We start from the raw sequence: 20286 nt of genomic DNA, 5'->3' as shown, positions 1-20286 counted from the left end.
GGGATTTCACTGTAGCTGCTTTGTTGATTGCTTTGTCCTTCCTATCATTTTTTTTCACTGTTTGGTGTTGAACATATGATGTGTGCTAGGTATGACCTCCACGGACTTCAGCAGACGTGGAGTTTGCCTGGGGCACAACAAGGGCCTGAAGGTGAGCTGTGAGAAGACAGAAACATCCTACGGAACAGCTGGGGAAAAGAGTACTTGATCTAGATATTATGTAATGATATTGTTGTACTGATGTAAAGATGATTATTGTACTGCTGATAGAGAAATATTACTTTGCGTGTTTCTTTTAACAGAAAGCTGTGGAGATTAAAACAGAAAGGGGGACCAAACTCTGCATTAAACCTCCTCTTGAATACTCTGAAGATTTTGAACCTTATGAAAGCTTGAGCATGGAGGGAAATAATGATGATCCTCTCCGTTACTCCCAGGTACGATTAGCAGTTGCTCTCTATTGTTCATGCTTATGTCAATTAAAATGTGAGTGGAGCCAAGTATCAGTATTGATTGGAGCATTTTTATAACACTTCATTACGTTTTTTTCTATGTTGGAGATATGACATGAAGGAGAAAATGAAAAAGAAAGTAAAACTGCTTTGAAAATCTCCTCTGTCGACAACATTAACATGCTAAGATCTGATTTGTAGAGGCAGATTATTGTTTCTGTTGAACAAAACCAAAGCATGTTGATGCAGTCAAGTCTTACAGTTTTACTCGGTGTTTGCATGGGCTTCACTCTTGATTGTCAGAGTAGAGAAAGCTTAAATGATCTGTTGTTTCTTTTTTGTAACTTAGTTTTTGAATAGTCAAGGTGAAACTGTTGCACGTCATGACTTTACCTTGCATAAGTCAGAGTAAAGTTCTGGAATAATCAATATTCGTTTTTTCCATCAAGGTTTGTTACTGTGTTTACTACCTTGTTTGTCAGTTCAGCCTTCTATTTGGCTACTGATTTTTGTTCTACCACGTGTAGGCCTCTCTTCTCTCCACGTGTGGCCCACTTCTCCTTTCACTGCCCCTTTGCTTTTCTTCTCCTCGTGCTCTTGTCCAGCACATGCTGTTATGGAAAGACGAGCAGCTGTTTTCAGTACAGAAATTGCTAGACTGGCTATATTTGGAATGGGAGGTAATATAGTGTTTAAGCAGTGAGAGTTAACATTATGAACTGTGACTTAAAGCTCTGGTAACAGAAGATTCGAGTAGAGCAGTTCACACTGTGAAAGCTTATGAGTTTCTCAGTAGATAAAAGGCTTTTCTCAGTGTTTTTCAATCTGTATCTTTAAGTTAGACTTGTACATCTAGTCTTAATGCGTTAGTGGAGAGTATATATACATTCCATGTCTTTGTGTTCCAGTGGAATGATAGAAAAGCAGACTACCTTTGTTATTCTGCATTTCCATGTTTCCTGTATTGCTTTTGAGCTTATGATTTTATTGTCCGCTCTGCAAAGTGGTAACTTGCTTACAGTGATGGACTTTTATAATCATTTATGTGTAAGTAATAAGCTTTTACATTTAATTTTGAGACAAAACCCCACTTTTTTTTGTATCCCAGCTAGGTTGGGTGGTTTGGTTTTCCTGAAGCTGAGGTTTGTTCTCATGACTGTCTTACAATGCCGATGCTGTGATGTTTTAAACTTGAAAGAAATCTCATAAAATTCCCTGTCAAATAGAAATATTAATCTTGCCTGTCATTAAGACATGCTCAGTATCAAGCTTCAGGTTGTTTATAGACCCTTTCTTGAACCTGAGTTTGCCTTTTCTTTGTAGTATGTTTCCATCAACATGGTTTTCCTAACGAGTCTAATCTGTAGCTTGCAGCTCTGATTACAAACTAAATGTATGCTGTCACTGTTCATTTGTATCTCAGATAGCTTTGAGTTTTTGTTTTACTCATGCGGTTTGCTCACTTCTCTCAAAGTGGTGTCAGCAAAGGCAGGATAAATGCTTTTAGGCTAGACAAGATCTTCTCCTTTAACAGTCATAAGAACGAAAGGCACTCCAGCATCTTTTATGCTTTTCGTGGCATTTGCAGAGTGATGCTGGGCAGTTTTTTCCGTAGTGAATGAATAGTTGAATTTTTGCATAAAATCCTGTTGCAGTGGGTCCAATTAAATTTCTTTGCAAACTGGAAGCTTAGTTCATTGGACTATAAATCTTTTCTGCCTTTTTTTTTTTTTGTTCTTCAAGTACAGATGTCTACAAGAGTATTATCATATATTAAATTACTTACAAAGAAGTTACTGTTGCAGTATCACAGAACAGTTGATGGTGGATGGGATCTCAGGGTCCCTCTGCTCCAACCCCTGACCCAGCAGGGAATGCAAATCAGGCAGCTCTGGAAGATCTCCAAGGAGGGGACCCCATAGCTGGGGCTCCATCACCTCCACAATAAGGAGGTGTATTCTGATGTTAACAGATGAACCTTCTATGTTTCATTTTGTTTTATTGCCTGGCGCTGTCTTCTTTGTACCTTCCTCTTAGGTATTTATAGATACTGATAAAATACCCTTGCACCTTATCTTCTCTTAATGGTCCCAACTCTCAACCTCTCTTCATGGGTGAGATACTTAGTCCTTTCATCTCCATGCTTGGATTCTCTTGAGTATGTCCAGGACTATCTTGTACTGGGAGGCCCAGAAGTAGGCACAGAACTCCAGGTGTAGCTTCACCAACAGTGAGTAGAGGGGAAGGATCCCCTCTCTTGACCTGCTGGTGATATTTAGCCTGATGCAGCCAGGAATGCCATTAGCCTTAGTGGCAGAGGCATGCTGCTGAAACATTGCATTAGCTTCTCAATCTGAGGAAGACATCTGAAAAATCTGGATTTCTGCTAGTCTTCAAATATTAAGCCAGAAGTTTTATTTAGAGTAAAACTGGGAAAATGTATGCCCTTGCCCTCTCAATTACTTACCTTGTGTTTATAACCTGCTCCTAAATTCCTTGGCCTATAGAATTTTCCTGCAAGGACTCTAATGGAGAAGAACACAGGAGAGATGTAGGATGTTTTTGCTTTAAATGTCCTCACCAGGGAAGTGAAGACATGATATGTGAATCTGAGTATTTTTAGCTCCATCTGATCTCTTAGAGGAAAAGGCAGCCTCACTGGTTCATTTTAAAGTAAATATTTGAGTTTTCCTGACAGATTCATTTGTCTGAATTGTCAGAATACAAAAAGCAGCTTGCAACTCAGTGTTGAAGAGGATAAGAAGGAAGAAGGTTCTTCTAGTGAGGATTGTGACTTTGTTGAAGAGGAAGTGTTTTCAGAACCATCTCCTACTGAAGAAATAATTACAAGCTTTGGAAGCCTTCATTTGCAGAGCAGTACATCATTGCAGGAAGAAGCTTCTGAATGTCACGATGCTGGAAGATGTTCTAGCCTGGATTCTGTTACCCTTACTGCAATGGAGTACAAGCAGGATCAAAGTAGTAAGTCTCTGTTATACGTTATTAAAGCACTGTAATACTTCTTTGGGAGCTTTGCTTCTAAGAGAATCACTAAAGATCTGTGCTATAATTTGTGATACCGATGACAGTAATCGTGTGCTGGAAAGGTGTCATACCAGGGTAATGTCCTTGCTTCTTTTTAATAACTGTGCATCCTAATCATTGCCTACTTGGGTAATGTGAGGAACAAACCAAGTTCATGTTATGTCTTTGGGTACGCTTCTGATTGGGGCAGTCCTTTTACTGTATGCCCTGATTGAAATAATTCTTCTGGAGGTATATATTAATAAGTTAAAAGGAACAACCTGCTTTTTGTAGTTTCAGGGTCTATGTTAGGCCAGAATTTAATTAAAATCACAGGTACAGCATTCAGTTCGTATGTATGGACAGGCATTATATAATTTGTCTTTTCTGTGTATAAATAAGTATGAAAATTATTGCCATGGGATATTTAGAAGGTCACATACATTAGGGGCTTCAATAGTAGATATAACAAATTACTAGCTAACAAGTTCATGCGACTTAGATGCAAACTTCAGGCTTGTGAAGAATGCACTGTATATTTCATATTTTTCCTTGTGCCTCTGCTGCTCATTGCTGTCAGATACAAGATCTCACCATAGCTGGTTATTTGTTCTGATCCAGTAGGGATGCTGTTGTACCCAAGGGAGCTGTACACACTGGGGTTTGCTATGCTGTTTGCTAGAGGAAAAAGCAATTGAGGTTGTAGGCATATACAGCCTCTCAATGTTGACAGCTACGTCAGCCTTCAGCTTCCTGGGCTAGCTTTTTCCTCAAGATTTTAGTAACAAGTTTCAACCTCTCTGAGACAGGCCCCAGGAATGCAGGTTTCAGGTCCAAAATGGGGGGAAAAATAACCACCATCACACTAGTATTTGTGTTACATTGTGTTGAAAGTAATACACAGGAAGACTGGTTTTAATGGTTTTGCTTCTGATACGGAAGGGAAGAACACAACGGTGCTGACTGCCTGGTAGCCAGGCTTTAGGTCCAGCTTCGATGTAATCACATAAACCAGAGTGAATAACTCAATCACCCAGTCTCAACCTGTACAGCACCAGAACTAGCACTTCTACAAATGAATTTTGGGTATTATTTGGGAAAGCTTCTGTTTTCAAGTGCTAATAGTGCATACAACAGTATGGTTATATGCAGGTTGCTACTCCAAAGATTGTGTTTCTGGGTTAGTAATATCTGTAATGACAAGTTTGTGTTTTGCTTTTCCTTGTGCTACTTGCAGGACACTGTAGGTATGAGCTTTACCCAGTGATATTTTAGTTCTTAGCTACCTTTTCCACTGATTATAAATCATGATTTCCCACTCAGAAATTCGTTTCTTCTATTGCATCCGCATTAGCTCCCATTGTTTCACTTGACAGGCCTTTATTTTTGTTAGCACAACTATTTGTTTTCTTCTGCAGCAAGAAAATTGCTCTTTCGCAATGCCACCTAAAACTTGTACTGGTGACTAAGTCCTGTCCTCACTCATTTTCTTTGCAATATCGCTTCATATCTGACATTTTTTTTCTCAGTTTGGCTTTCCTTCTGAGACTACTTTGGGTTATCTCAGAGAAACAGCATCAGGCAAAGCTTCTATTTTTTTTTTCTGGAGTTGTATCACAGCAAGGTTAGGGTTACCACAGCTGCTTCTCTCTGTCTGTCCTGTTAGTGGTAACCAGTCATCAGGTGCTTGCACTGTCTTTGGATGATTCTGTTGTTCCAGGTAAGTGTAGTTTTTTTTAAGGTACTAAATTATGATCTTCTCTTTACCTATGTTCAGTAATTCACAAAATTATCTCTCTACTCATTTCAGGTATATTTTGTTCTTTTTCTTTTCCCCTTCATCCATACTTGATTATTCCTTTTAAGTTGAACAATCTTAATCGATTGAGTAAAGGTGTGTTCCTATTATTGTAGAAATAAGCAGGTGTGAATGGGGAGAGGCAGAAGAACAAGAGGTGCAGTGGCTGTGGGAACATGAGTACATGGCTTATTATCCCCTCACCCCCAGAAGTAATAGAAAATAAGTACTCTTATGAACTAAATGACCCTTTTCTTTTAGTCTACAACAATTATTCTGGTAAAACTGTATTAATGAGTGACTCGGGGTTTCTTGCTTATTTTTGCTCTTTTTGTCAGTAATGCTTGAAAATACCTGCCCCAGTCAAGATATATTGGTCTAATGACCTACCTTATAGTGATGTATTTCATCAATAAGTTGGTTGAAACTACGCATGTGTACTTCTGCATGAACAGAATGTAGAACTGCATCACTGAAAAGGAGGGAGGATGAAGGTGATCGCTTTACCTATGCCAGCATAATTAAAGTGGCAGAACTTTAGCATTTAAGGTTCAGTAATTCTTCCTGCCTCTACTTCTGAAGATCTCTGAAGCTGATTTTCTGTTTCCTTATCTTACAGAATTGAAGCCAGTGCGAGTTCTCTCAGCCAAAAGGAAAGAAAATGCTGAAATGTACATTCCTGTCCGACCAGTTGTGGTAAAAAATAAAAGCAGTCGACCGTTCTCTGCTGAGTCCTTGCAGCCAGAGGGGCAGGAAAGAGTTTGCTGTAGTAAGAAATACAAACTTTGATCAATAAAGAAGGGGTTCATTGTTTTTTTTTCCCCCACTCTGATTCAGGTGTAACTTCATCTGTTATGAGACTTTCTGACCTTTCTTTAATTTTTTTTAAGCACTTCAAGAGTTTTAACTTGAGTAGAATTGTGAGAAGAATTCAGCACTTGCACACTTGAGTCATCTGTCATTTTTCTGTTAACTTCCTTCTCTTTTTGCTTCTATACCATAATACGTTGTCCTCTCTTTTTGGTCCTCGTGTTTGCTCTATTTTCCACTTCTCTGATAGGTATCTATTATCTATGGAATTAACAGAAGGGGGTCTTAAAATCGGGGATTCATGCTTTGTTGAAAGTTCCTAACAGAATGCATTTATAGCAAGAAAAAAACAGAATTTTGCCACAGCAAAGAACAATTAGCTCTCTTGATGTTTCTAGGCTTTAAGTTTCCTCTCTTAAATTTTCTTCCTGGCTGTGATGTTTCTATGTTTGTCCTGTTTGGGAAGATGGGCACAAGTTTATAAAGTCATTTGTTGCAAAGTAGCAATTTCTGACTCTTGATTTTACCAGAAGAATCTTGGGGTTCTTCCAGAGTAGGTGAATACTGAAGTTGCATTGAAAAATTCTGGTGTGCTGAAATCATATTACTTTTATTTCAATTAATTGTTGCCAGGCATTTCCATTAAATATCTGAACAAATCAACAACCTTTTTAAACCATAAAAAGCCTATTTCTCATTTTTCAGTGTTTCTTCTCTTGCAATAAAGTTTTAGCTGTTGTCTAGAGTAGATGTGACCTGGAATCCTAATGTAAAAACAAATTGGAGCAATTCAGCCTTGCTTTGGTTACAGATTTAATGCAACCTTGTGCCAGTAACAGAATTGGATATTTCAAATGTATACTGTTGTAATATTCTGTACTAGTTTGTACAAATGGATATTCCTTTCTTCTGTTCATGGCAGGACCATTAAGTCGACAAGAAAGACCGCTTTCAGCAACTCGAAAGAATGAGTGTGAAAAGGATTCTGAACTCTCTGTTTCAGCTGTGGTTAAAGCTATGCAAATTGAAAATGAGGCCTTACAGAGAAATTTGCAAAAGCAGTCAGTTTCCATGAGCCCTCAAAAGGTATGGCCAAAAAAAAAAAAAAAGCTGTTTGAGAAGGAGAAAAGACGTAAACACAACTTAAAATAGTTGATTCTCACACAGTTTTACAATCGTGCAAAAATAAACAGTGATATCTCTATTGGATTTGGATTTGTTTTACTTCCATAGCAGGGGTGTGTGTGTGTGTCTGTTCATTTGTGTTTTAAATCTGGTTCCTCAGGCTGTCATCCCACAGCTTTTTCTTGATTTTGGGGATCACTGAGCAACTGATAGCTCACTTGTGTGAGAATGCCTTCAGAGTCAAGTGCACAGCTGCAGGCCTGTTTGAGTTGTTTTCAGTCTAGAAGCTTTCTAAACAAAATATGTGATTTCCTTGCTGGTATTTCCTACTGTCTTACTGAACTCATTAATGTGAGCACAGCTTCCTGTTAATAATACATGGTCACCTTGTGCAGCGTGCAATGTGTATGTATATCTCTCATCTCCAATAACCATGTTTAAAGCAATTAAAAACTTACTTAATAAAAAAGGCAACACCAAAAATCTATTCCCCTTCAGGTACAGGTCAGGCCATTACTGCCTCTTAAGCCAAAGAGTCAGAAGACTTGTGCAGGCAGATGTGGCTAAACATTGAATGCAACAGTTCTGTCCTCTTAATAAGTATATAGAAGCAGAAAGAAATCTAGTCATAAATTTTTAAGCTCGCAGAACTGTCTGTCTGGGACAGTATTCATAGATTCAAAGTATGCTTCATCATCACTTCTATAGAAAAGAAAAAGAGGTACATATACATAATGGGTATTTTTTTTTTTAGTTTTTTTTAACTAAGGCTTGATGATCCTTATTGGTCTATTCCATCTTGGGGTATTCTGTGATTCTATATATTCTTTGAGCTAATATTTGAATTCTGAGAGTTTCCAAGACAGCTGATGGTTTTAATCTAAAATGATGCTCCCTGGGATTGTGAGAAATTGCTGTTTTGAATATGTAGCCACTGCTGTCTCTGAGCCAATGTTAAGTTTTTGGGCAATTTTGCTCAGGAGTCGAGAATAAAATGCTATGTACTGTAGATAAATTTATACAGTGTTTCCACCATCTAGGTCAGCTCTTCAATCTTACTCCTAGGTCAGCTCTTCAATCTTACTCCTTTTTCTTTTTGAAATACAGCTTGATGATAGAATGCTTTTGGTTGGGTATTCTTGTGTAATGCATCTTCATGCTGATGTTGACTAATTTTAATATCATGCTGCTTTAAAAACATAAATAAAATATTTAAAACAGATGTAATTTTACCTTGATTTTGGAGAAGTTTCAGAAGCCTGCTGAGAGTTCTCAGTCTTGAAACTGATTTAAATTATCTGCCAGAAGTAACTTAATTTTATGTACTTAACTAAGGGGCTTTTGCCTTTGGTGTTTAAATGTATAGTAATTCAGAATTTTGTATGTTGGAGAAGTAATGCACTTATAAGCATTTTAAAGTTCTCTTTATCTCGATGATTTTTGAAGACTGAAGTGACCAAAGTATGGAAGGTCTGTCATTCCTCATTTGCCTACTTGTTAGAAATAGAGTACTCAGTACTGTGAGCAGAAGCTGCCAGTAGATTTCTAGGAAAAGCAGGAAGGAGGACATGCTTAAAGTGGGACACGAGCAGAGAAAGAACCTGTTTTGTCATAAAAACTACAGGACTTTTTCCTCTGGTTGATTTTTTTTTTTCTTCAGGTAGTTGCTATGACATTCTGTATTTTGGAAAAATGAAGAGTATCTGCATTTTATTATAATAAAACTGATATTTTTTTGGGGGGGGTTAAAAGCCTTTGTGCTTTTTATTTGAAGGAAAGGAATGTGAAAGTCTGGATAGAACTGTGCCAAAGCTTTAGCAGAGTTCTACCAAATACATATGTAATAAGATTATAGACATATGTAAGTACTCACACACATTTGTTTGTGTGTGCATATATATATATACATTTATATATATATAATACAATATAAAGTTATATTCTGTGTACATAACAAAAGCATTCTATAATGACTTGATACCTTTATTTCCCTCGGCTCTTTATTAAGACCAGTTCTGCTGAACATGCTTCAACTCTGTGTATAGTTATGGATTAATTAAGGTTGCAGAGACTAGAAGTTAGCCCGAGTTTATCTCTTCTGGAGCTGCACACTGATATTCACTGGTACCATAGAGAACAGCATGAATGAAACATGTTTACCTTTTTCTTACATAGAAGAAGTTTTCTCTTTCATCTGTTCTCTCTGCAATGGCTGAACCTTCAGAAGGAAACCAGACCAAGACCATGGTCACAAAAGGTGTGGAGAGCACGTGTCCTTTTGGAAACAGGTAGATGTATTTCCTTTAAAACAGGCTTCCTTTCTAAGAGGATATTTATCCATACTGAGTGCCACTTCATCTGATGGCCTTTAGATGCCCAAGTGCAAGTATTAGCAAAAAATTGGAGAAGACTCTAATAGTAGCTGATGTTTTATATTAGTTATGTATTATCTCTGTTCATATTATTTTTGTCTTACTTTATCAGTCTGCCTCATATTTAACAGAGAACTGGAGCATGGTCTTTTAACCAGACTGCATTTATCTGGGGGGTGGGATGCTGTGACAAGTGTCATTCAACATGGGGTACCGAAGTTCTTTAGGGTGTATAAATTCATTTTGTCATCTGTTTACCTTCACGCCAACAAAACATTTCTTAAAAATGCAAGAATTAGAAGGAAATAATAAACAAAAGAACATGTGTTTCAGACAGCAAGAGAAACTTCTGAAAGTTCTTCAGGAGACTGAGAGCAATCCTACCTGTGATGATGACGTGCTCCTATCTGATGAAAAATCTGAAGCATATTGTGTTTTAACAGAGAAGGTCTGTATAACGTGCACCATAATTGATGTTTCCAAGTACTACTGAAATACAAAGGTATTGAATAGTCATTATTACTCTGAGGCAGGGTAAGAGATCTATCTCCTTCGTAGATTACAGCCTGCTTGAAAGTGTAAGAAAGCAGATCTCTATCTTATTGGTAGGTTCTTTGGACTATTTAATTCTCGAGGTCTTTGAAGAAGAAGGGGAACATAAAGGGACCTCTTTAGTCCACAATCACTGCTACGGCTGTTTCTATATTACATGCTTTTCTACACAATCAGTAGTTGTTACCTTCTCTGCAGTAGTAGATTGTTAGGAATGTACCTCTTACTCTGCCATTTCCGCTCGAGAACTGCATGTCAGTGCTGGACATGTTACTGGAGGGGTATGATTTTGCAGTGTAATTTTTGTGTTTCTCTGGTAAATGGTGGAATTAATAAAACATTCGGATCCATACAGAAGGTTTAGGTATGTGAATTTGTAAGAGGATCCATTTTATAAAGCTGTTGCAAAAAATGTGACCAGTTTGTTTGATTTTTATCTAAATCACTTAATTCACTTGCTAGCTTTTGTTCTTGACAGTCAAGGAAGCAGTTTATTTGGCATAGGAGTTATCACAAGCTATTTATTTTCTTAGTCAAGAATATCAAAGCAGCTAGTACTCTCAGAAATGTCTCACTCTCCATGAGAACGTAACCATAGCAATCTGATGCACCTCTCCCCAACATCTGTCAGCACTGGGTGCAGTCTTGGTTGAAGTCCTGTTCTAGTGTAGTGGTCTTTGCTAATTCATGCTTTTAATAGATCTAAAAATTTTTTATTAAAACAGATACTTATTTGCTAGTAAGGATAAAGATCCTTAGTTAATGATCAATGTGAAATGATGTAATGTGTGAGAAAGACCACGTGTTTCATTGAAAGTTGATCTCTGATAGATCTTGTAAATAAATTCCCTTTCCCAATTGTTTTTTAGTGGTTTGGTTCTCTTGGACTGCTTATTGGCAAAGAGATGTAAAAGCTGTTTGGCTGCTTCTGGCCTTTGTGCTTTCATGTGCTGTGGCAGCCAAAACATCAAATATAAACTTCTGCTGGTTTACAAAAACCTACACAGTTGTTTAAATTTTTTAAATTTAAGATGGAAACAGTTTGAGTGTATCTTGATATTTACAGTCTCTGTAATGCAAATGATAATGTTTTTAATTTTACCAAATACATGAATTGCCCCAGATGTGCTTAATGAACAATGTTTGGGGAAAAAAAAAATGTAGAAGCTGTAAAAACAGTAGAATTGTGTTGTCTCACATCTATATTTTGATTCTTATTCCTAAGTTTTATAATACAGTTTGTAATCACAGTTTACACATTATTTTGTGAGCAGCAAATTGTTTCCTCTGATCATCAGAATTACAAGTGAATAAGGCAAAGCTGTTTTCTCCTTAGTCTAAGGAGTGGATGAGATCTAAAGGGGTGGTGAGTTCTCTTCTCTTACCCTGCTTTTAGGTTTTTTAGATGTTGGGGGGTGGAATTGCTGGAATGCAGAATAATTAAATATCCAGACAGCTCTGAACTTACAGGCCTTTTGTTTCTGAATTGACAGCATTTTAGTCTTAAGTCTTTGTATTGCTGCAGATTTTGTTTTGTCACTTATATGTATGCTGTGTTTCCTTTGAGTCCAGATGATGACAGATGTGGAAGTACACGACGCCATTTATGTGACTCTGGAACTTCTTTCTAACTGGGGAAATCCAGTAAACATTGGCTTGAGAGAGGTGGAATTCTTTGATTTATACAATGAAAAGATATTCGTGTCTCCTCACGATGTGGACATTCGAAATGCTGACTACTCAGGGGATTTGTGCTGCTTGGTCAATAAGAACTTAAATGTAAGACAGCTCAGTACTGGATGTGACAACTTCTCGTTTTAATATTTAATGTTCCATCACAGAGTTTCGTGATTGGTTGCATGATTTTTGAACTAACAAATCCAGTTTTCATGTCCAAGATGTTGCTATTCAGTTATAAAACATTATAACATAATTTGATTAACTTGTTTGACTTAGTTAACTGAGCATCTGGAGGCAGGCTGCACTTAAATGTGTTTCTTCTGTATTAATACTATGATATTGGCTTGGGTGGAGGATCACATTTTTTAAACTATTGTGATCATGGTATCTATAGGGGAAAAAGTATCACTAAAGCTTAAGGGTAGGGAATTTCACATTTTTACAATGTGTCTGCTGTTTAATGTAATTGGTTCTTGTGATCTGAAGGTGTAGGAGCTTCACTTCTAGCTTCTTGTTTTATATGCTTAATGTGAGTTTCAGTAAACTCAAAACTGAAATGTGCTTATTTTCTCCTGTTCCCTTGTTATGCTTTTACCTAGGGAAGGACCATGAAGAATGGGTAGGTAGGTTGATTTCAACAAGACATAAGGAAAAATGTGTGGTATGGTGGAAGAAAACTTCATAGTGTGTCAGACTGTAAGATGAGGTGGTCTTACATACTGGAGACAATAGACTTCAAATAACAAATGAAATCCCTGAAGAGATTAGACAATTTGCAGAGCCTTTTATATGGTCATAATTTCAATTGTGCTGCAAATTCTTTGTCCTTTGACTGCTCAGTACAGAGTGTTCAAAAATCTCCCCAGGACTTCAGAGGTAGGATTCTAATAAAAGGTAGTATGGCTTCTGATTTGTGTGTATAGGTTTTTCAAACCTCAGGATCTCGAGAACAAATGACTGCAATAGAAATATCTGTATGTACTAATGATGTTTCTTCACACTGGTGAACCCATGTCATTTCTTTTCAACGCTCAACCCTTCCTTCCCTGTGAATCGGGCATACCTCCAGTGCTGATACAAAGCAGTGTCTCAGAGGGCAATCTCCCAGAAAACCAGAAATCAAAGGTTCCTGCTGTGGTTTTTTTTTTTTTTAATTATTAGAACCAGTGCAAATGTAGTGAGTACTTACTGCATATCATATTCCCCCTGTTGAGTCATAGGACTTCGGGGGCAGATATTTTTCAGTTGCAATGACGGCAACTTCAGAGCAGGGATACTTCATGTATAATGATGTGATAACACATGAGGGTCCTCCCCAGACTGATGAATTTTGGCATGGGTTTCTCAAGGTATTTTGAACTTCTGGTGTCAGATCTTAGACATGAGTATGTTCACTCCTGAGCACTTTCACTGATTTCCACAGTTGCTTTTTGCTGAAGTCTGAATGACAAGTCTGGCTCTGATATGTCTCCTATTAGTTGGAAGATGACTTTACAGAGCTTCTGGACAGAAGCACAAACAGGTCTACTCAGTGTCCGTTTGCTCTGAGTTTGGTGTGAAGGCACCTCTGGCACTGTATCAGTAACCCAGAGAACTCTTATTTGTTTTTTTGTTTTGTTTTGGGCATCAGGTGTGGAGATGAATCCCTCATCATGTGTTGTCTGCCACTTGGAAATTATTATGATTTTTTTAATTATCCAGGTTCATAGTATGCCTTGACTAACGTGATCTAGCTTTGAAATAGGTCCTGGAATTGGTTTCACACTGATTTGAGGGATATCTTTAACTTCTTCAATGTTAAGAGAATTCTTTTTTTTTTTTTTAAGTAAAAGGGAATAAATCTTCCTGGTGCTTGTTACAGCAAATTATGCCCCGAACTGACATTCAAAGCAATAATCTCCTAAAACTTTTTGAGTGACTACTGGAGCAGACACATAATCAACCATCAGAACTTGGAATGGGTAGAAATCCACTCTGAGGAGTGGTTCTGTTCATGATAGCTTGGAGTAGACTGGCAGAGATCTTTTTACCATCATCAGGGTACACATCTGAATTACTTTGTAGGGAAGTGTTTATTTTTATTTCCTGTCACTGGGAAAATCTGACCCACTAAGTGAAAGGATGTGGGAAAAATAGTGACTGTGTATATACTGTGTACGTATGTACTATGGATCCTGAAAAATACAAAAAGCAGTCCTGTATCTACTAATCTGAGAACACAATGTTTTGCATGCATATTTATGTTTTGCCCTCGTTTATTTCTGTTGTTGGGTACTGTTTGACGTCAAGTATACTAACATTCAACATTTTGATTCTGAAGCTCTTGTCTCTTAGTGAGCTGCCACGTACTTTTATTTTTTTCTCTTCTAAACATGAATAGACAGCACTTTTTAGGAATGTCCAGAACTCTGCTTACTTGGCACTTAAAACTGTCTACAACAGCCATAACCAATTGTCTGTAAAATCTGTGTTCAAAGCTTCTATTTTATCTTAAATTCTAAACGCAGCTCTGAGGACTAGATCTGCAAGTGAAATTAGTTGCCTGTAAAGACTTCTGAAGATAGAGGCGGTGAAATAAAATTGATAAGATTTCCCTTGTTAGATGGCAAGATAGAAGCATAAGCACTCTTAAGAAATTGTAAAATGATTAGACGGTGTCCATTCTGCTCACTGATCCCCTTTAGCGCCTGCAAAGCTGATTAATTTGATTAAAATAAACTGGGCTTGCATTGACCCTGCAGTTACAAAGCATGGCAGACTGCCTGTCATTTGTGAGCATGCAGATGTCTCTCTGGGATGGCAGGCAGCTGACCTTTATCTAATTGTCAGGTTGTCAGCTGTGTTACAGGCAGGAGAGTCGGATTTATGTTTGGAAATGAGGTTAAGGTTTTGCTTTTAATATAGCAGATTTTATTATATGATTATTTTCCTAATTGATTTTTTTTTTTCCTGTGGGGTGGTAAATTAATCAAAATATCCTGCTTCAGAAGAAGAGAGTATTAGTAACAGTCTGCTTGTGTGTGTTTCTAGACGACAAAGGAGAGTGTCCTTTGGATGTGCCCTTTCCATCCTCCTGTCCAACTTTACTTTGTTATCCGCAATCCCACCCGATCACGTGACTTTGGTGTATCCAAGATCAAGATTTGGAATTACAGCACAACAACTAGTGTAAGTAGTCTTTTCTCACCTCCTCTGTGCGCGTGCTCTCCTTTTTCTATACAAGCCTTATTTTGATCTTCATTCTCAAGTATGAAATAAAAGTAGGTGATGTTCTCTCTGATAAAATACAGAGCTAGGAGTGGCCCATGGGTACTGTATATTTTTGTTTCTGTTGTTGATTGCAAGAGGTAGAAGTGTAAATGCTGTCGCTTTTATAATACATACATAAATGCTAACACAAGCTTAACAAAAAGGTCTGCATTTCCTGTGAGGTAGTCCTTTGCTGTGGTGAGCAATAGTGATACAAGGGTAAGTATATTTTAGTATTCAGCATTCAGAGTTGTTTTATCATTATATAAAAAAAAAAATTGCTTAATTTCTTATGTATATAGGTATAAGCAGGCTGAATGTTGATCAATTCTGATTTTATTTTTTTAATTAAAAAGTGTACTAACTACACGTACATAAAATAACTAGTATTCTAATGTTACTAGAGAGACATCTGATGGCAGATGGTATCCTGTTCGTGTGTTTGAATGTTCCCATGGAAATTATTCTTGTTTGTACACTGCAGTGTTGAAGGAAAAAAATCCCAGGTACTGGATCAAAGAGGATTTGCTCTTCTGGATTATCAATAAGAGGCTTTCTCTCTCTGGTTTTCTTCTCATCTATGTTCTTATATAAGCATATATGGTAACTTATCCATATGGAAATGACTGTGGACTAAACAGCTTGAAGAAGTCTACTATAACACGATGTACATTCATTTTCTGGAATTGTAACAGCTTTTTACTATTAAAATGTAGGCTACAGAATGTTCTATCACAGTTAGAGGCTGTGAAAGGGACTGCTGTTTTTAGAGGTAATGATATGAATTTATTACTAAGCCTATTGATTGTAATATGGGAAATACACATAAACATATTTGCATGCTGTAAGGCAATGATTTTTTTAATAAACCTCTATAAAGCAAACTGTAAAATCTATTAGGAGCATACCCCACAGACTCCAGAGGCAGTCCTGCAATATACATGGACTAAAGATATATCTCATTCTTATGTGAAAGAATAATACAAAGCAGTTCTGCCTAACTCTATAATTTTCCATGAGGAAATTTTGTCTGAGAAGTAATAAAGGCTGCAATGTAATTAGATATGTTTTCTTCCTGCTGGTGTAAATCTAGAGTTGTATTTGTACTTTTTTGGAGGTAACCATTAAAATCACCCTTCCCTGAAAAACCACATAAGCCAGGAATGCCCATGTACTTCTTCAAACAACAGCTGAAAGAGTAATTCAGGCCAGTTCTGGTGTGGTATTGAAAATATTTGAGTTTTCTACTTTTTGATTCAAAATCTAAAAGAATGTCTGAAGGAAGCTGTAAAAGCCAGATGATGTTCCAAAGTCTCAGACAATGCTTCACCTTGCTTCCTTCATTTACTTCTGTTGAGGTGTGTGGAAAATGAGGTCAGTTTTGGTCTGCAAGAGCAGAACAAAAGCAAGGGCACTCCAATTGTTTGTTTCTGGCATTTTTTTCCAAGCTTATCTGGAATATTGTGGTGTTATGTAAATGCTTGCTCTGGCCTTGAAATTAAATTTACCTTATGCTTTTAAACCCCTTTTCCTAAGATCTGCTGTAGTGACTGTGGTATGTATGACTTTATAATCTGTCAGTGAAATTAATACTTAAATGCATGAAATTAATACTTAAATGCATGAATATCTTAGTTGCTCTTCAGCTGGATAATTCTACCTTTCAAGTGTTTATTCCTCCTTGTTTGTATTTCATATCCACTCTCCTGTGTTGGAGATCTTTTTCATCCAAGTCCTTGGACTGGGTTGTGCTTTCTGTGCCATTTCACAGTTCTTGGCTAATCTGGAGCTTTTTTCTGGCAGAGTTAAGTTTATAGTTTTGGACTTTCTTCCTATTGCTCCTTCTTTTTCATTTTTCTTTGAGGGCAGAGGCAACATTCTTTGTCTGGGTGTCATTCACAGGAAGGTCCCTTAAGTTTTAAGCTTTTTCCTTCCTGCACAAATATTACTGGTTTGTCCAGGAATACCCTCCCTGTTGCTTTCCACTGGAAAGCACTACCCCAGTGGGCACCCTGTGAGGGCTGAAGATGTAAGCTGGGAAGGAATGTTAAGAGGAATCTTAGAGCTATTTTGACAAAATCTTTTTTTCCTCTGATGATATCTTCTTGCTGGTTAGATGTTGTCATTCTAGTAACACTGGAAGAAAAAAAAAAACTTCCTCAGATGAAGTCTTAAGTGTTTGAAGGGTGGCTTTTTGATTAAACATCTTATGAGAAATGGATTTCTGTAATCTCCTTGTGCTGGAAGAGACTTTTGCACTGGTACTGGGAAAACCTAAGCATTCTGTTGACCTTTCCCATCCCACCTGATCGCTAAGCAACTGGAAGCTCAGAAAGGGGTAACAGAATATTAATTCCAACTTCAAGAGAGTAATAAAATCAGGTTATTAGTGGGTGCTCCAGAAAACAATTGCAGGGAGATTTAGTGAGTGGCAGAGCTGTGTCTGACAAAAGCCTTTTATTTATACGGCTAGTTAAGTGTTTAAATAGGCTATCAAAGCAGAAAGTTGTCTTATTTGAAACTATTAAAAACAGATTTATCTGCTAAGATTTTGATTATTTCACTTCCTCAAGTGTAATAGGTGGATGAGAATTTTAATATCCTTACTGGCCCTGTATTTCTATATGTCTTTAATTGTAGTGGCTTTGATTTGTGTAACTGTTCACTCTGTAGTGTACATGTGAAATTGGTGGTGATTCTTAAAGTCTCCATACCTTTATTTTTCCAGGACCTTGATATTGGAGCAAAGAAGGTGAAGTTATATGTTGATGAGAATCTGGTATTTGATGGTGAATTGGAAAGAGCCTGTGGAGATCTCTCTGCTGACCATAGCACTACCATTGACCTTGCAGAGTGCAGGCAGGGTATAACCTGTTCTTCAAATGGAAATAAAGAAGTAGATGCAACTGCTGTTACAGATGGGGAAGTGGACCTGCATTTTGAATGCTTACAGACAAACAGTGCATCAGTAAGCTTGAAATCTCTGCCAGAGGAAAATCATTTTGAGGATAATGTGAACTCAGCCAGCTTGACTAAGGGAAACTTTGTTGAGTTGGAGGATGATCTAAAAGTGTTACCATCTCATGTTTGTATAAAAGATACAAAGGAAGGTGCAGCAGTAGAAGTTATCAATCATGATCTGTCTGATGATGAACTTCCTTTGAGTGGGCAAATGGAAAAGCTAACAGGAAGAAAATTGTCTGATTCTACAGCTGCGATTCCTTCTTGGTTACACTCCTCTTCCCAGGGAAGAGAGAATCATCAAGATAGTTCTGGTAAGCAGAAACCTCCCTGGCTTGCTACGGGATGTGGTTTAGACTTGAAACTTCAAACAGACTCAGATGCAATCATGAAGTTCCCTGATCTGACTAAGGAAAATGTCAAAAGTCACAGAAATGAACTGGGAAGATTGAGTAGCAGAAATGCAAATGGAGATGCAAGATCCCAAATTCTGACTGGAAGGGACAAAGATGTTGGCTTAAATGTCTCAGAGCAACTTTCTAACAAGCATGGCTGTAGTTTGGAGTACCCAACAAGTGGAAGGAGAAGTGTAAGAAAGCAGGGATTAAACACCGTAAATCTTAGAGGTGATGATTCAGCACTCAAAGGTAAGAGCTCCTAATAGCAACCTTAGTGTAAGGGCTGATATTTATTTTCATTTTGCAGAAGTACAGAATCACTTTGGTTGTAAGAGACCTCTTGACATCATCTTGTCAACCCCCTTGCTCAAGAAGTCAGCTAAAACAGGTTATCCAGAACTGTGTTTAGTTAAGGTGGTCCAGTGTTTGAAAGAACGCTTTCCTGTGTTGACACTGAATTTTGTGGTTGTAAATTTGCGTCCATTGCCTCGTGTTCTGTCACTGAAAAGAACCTGTCTCCATCATATTCATTCACTCCCACCAGGTGTTTATACACATCAATAAATGCCACTGATCTTTTTCTTCTCTGGGCTGAAGATTCCTAGCTCTCTCTGCCTATCCTTGTAAGAAAGGTGCTTTGGTCCCTTAATCAGCTTTGTGGCCCTGGTGTGGACTTGTTCCATTCAGATTACTTGAAACTGCATGCAGTACTCCCACTTTGGCATCACGAGTACTGTGTGAAAAAGAAAAATCACCTCTTTTACCCACTGGCAATTTCTGGGTGTATAAGCAGTGGGATTTTAGCTGAGCTATTCGCAGTATTCAGTTTTTCTCATTGGTACTGCAGCAATTCTCAGTCTTCACCTATGTTATATGTTGAACAGGAAACACGCTTTTTCTGAAAAATTCACACTTTGGGTTAGTGTTTTAAAAGCTATTTGGAGAACATGGAAGACTGTACATTTTGTCTTTCATGTTTGAAAATTGGCAGTCTTGCAGACTTGCAAATATTCACTGATATAAATGAAAATCTGCAGTGATGAAGAGCGTGACCTCAAGGTAACGAGTGAGCTTAGAGTTTTGTGTAGTCAGGTTTCTGTCTTTCTCAGTGAGAATATATGCTGTCTACAGTAATTCCTACTACTGCTATCCTTTCTCCTCATTTCTCCATACATCTTTCTCCTTTTTGTGTATGCAGTACAGAAATAAGATACAGAGAGAACCAAGAATCCATACAGATTCTTTTGTCTGAAAGTTTGGATCCAGTAGTACAAAAATGTATCGGTGTTGAGTATCATATGCTCAACATCATACTTATTCTTGGGACTCTAGAAGCAGAATGTCTGGACAAATCGTATTGAAAAAGAAGTAAAACTTGGCTAGGAAAATGTTATGAAACAGGTTGCTTTTATTTTAAATGGCTTTAAAAAGAAAGAGCTGTAGCTTTCTGTGTTTGCAATTTTGTTTTGGTGTATATTTAAAGAAGGGGATAAAAAAAAAAAACAACACTGACTTTTGTTGTTATCAGTCTGGCTGTTTTAACCAAGCTTACGTTCCTGGATTTTCAGTTTCCTCTCTGTGCCAAAAATGGCATGGACAGGTCTGAGGAAGTATACTATATACAGACTAACCCATGAACCTTGCAATGCAGCTCTGTATTTGGTAGACCTGATAGGCCTAAATCTCTCATTTCTTTAGTACTGTGCTATTCATCTAATTCTAGAATATTTTCTATCTTTTGTGTATTGTTTAAACCATATCTCACATTAAATTAGAGTTAAAACCCACTTGTAATGGAAGCACTTAAAATATATAATTTAAGGGGATCTGTAATGATGTAGAATGAGGGATTTCTCTGCGTAAGA

The 20286-nt window shown here is 37.5% G+C and overlaps 1 protein-coding gene across 1 annotated transcript in view; it reads left to right on the top strand.

The window, feature by feature from the left end:
- The window catches only part of KATNIP (katanin interacting protein), a 54508-nt gene that overhangs the window by 5072 nt on the left and 29150 nt on the right, over nucleotides 1-20286 (top strand). Inside the window, exons 4-12 of the mRNA XM_065732342.1 lie at nucleotides 303-437; nucleotides 3173-3434; nucleotides 5894-6043; nucleotides 7007-7170; nucleotides 9385-9497; nucleotides 9915-10029; nucleotides 11706-11912; nucleotides 14844-14981; nucleotides 17791-18670. Of these exons, the coding sequence (XP_065588414.1) occupies nucleotides 303-437; nucleotides 3173-3434; nucleotides 5894-6043; nucleotides 7007-7170; nucleotides 9385-9497; nucleotides 9915-10029; nucleotides 11706-11912; nucleotides 14844-14981; nucleotides 17791-18670 (2164 nt within the window). The remainder of the gene's footprint in view (nucleotides 1-302; nucleotides 438-3172; nucleotides 3435-5893; nucleotides 6044-7006; nucleotides 7171-9384; nucleotides 9498-9914; nucleotides 10030-11705; nucleotides 11913-14843; nucleotides 14982-17790; nucleotides 18671-20286) is intronic.

The sequence above is a fragment of the Cyrtonyx montezumae genome, unplaced genomic scaffold (genome assembly GCF_038088225.1).
Source record: "Cyrtonyx montezumae isolate F1298 unplaced genomic scaffold, pur_monq_1.0 scaffold_16, whole genome shotgun sequence".
NCBI lineage: Eukaryota > Metazoa > Chordata > Aves > Galliformes > Odontophoridae > Cyrtonyx > Cyrtonyx montezumae.
The sequence above is the reverse complement of the archived record's forward strand: the minus strand, read 5'-3'. Positions and strand labels throughout refer to the sequence as shown.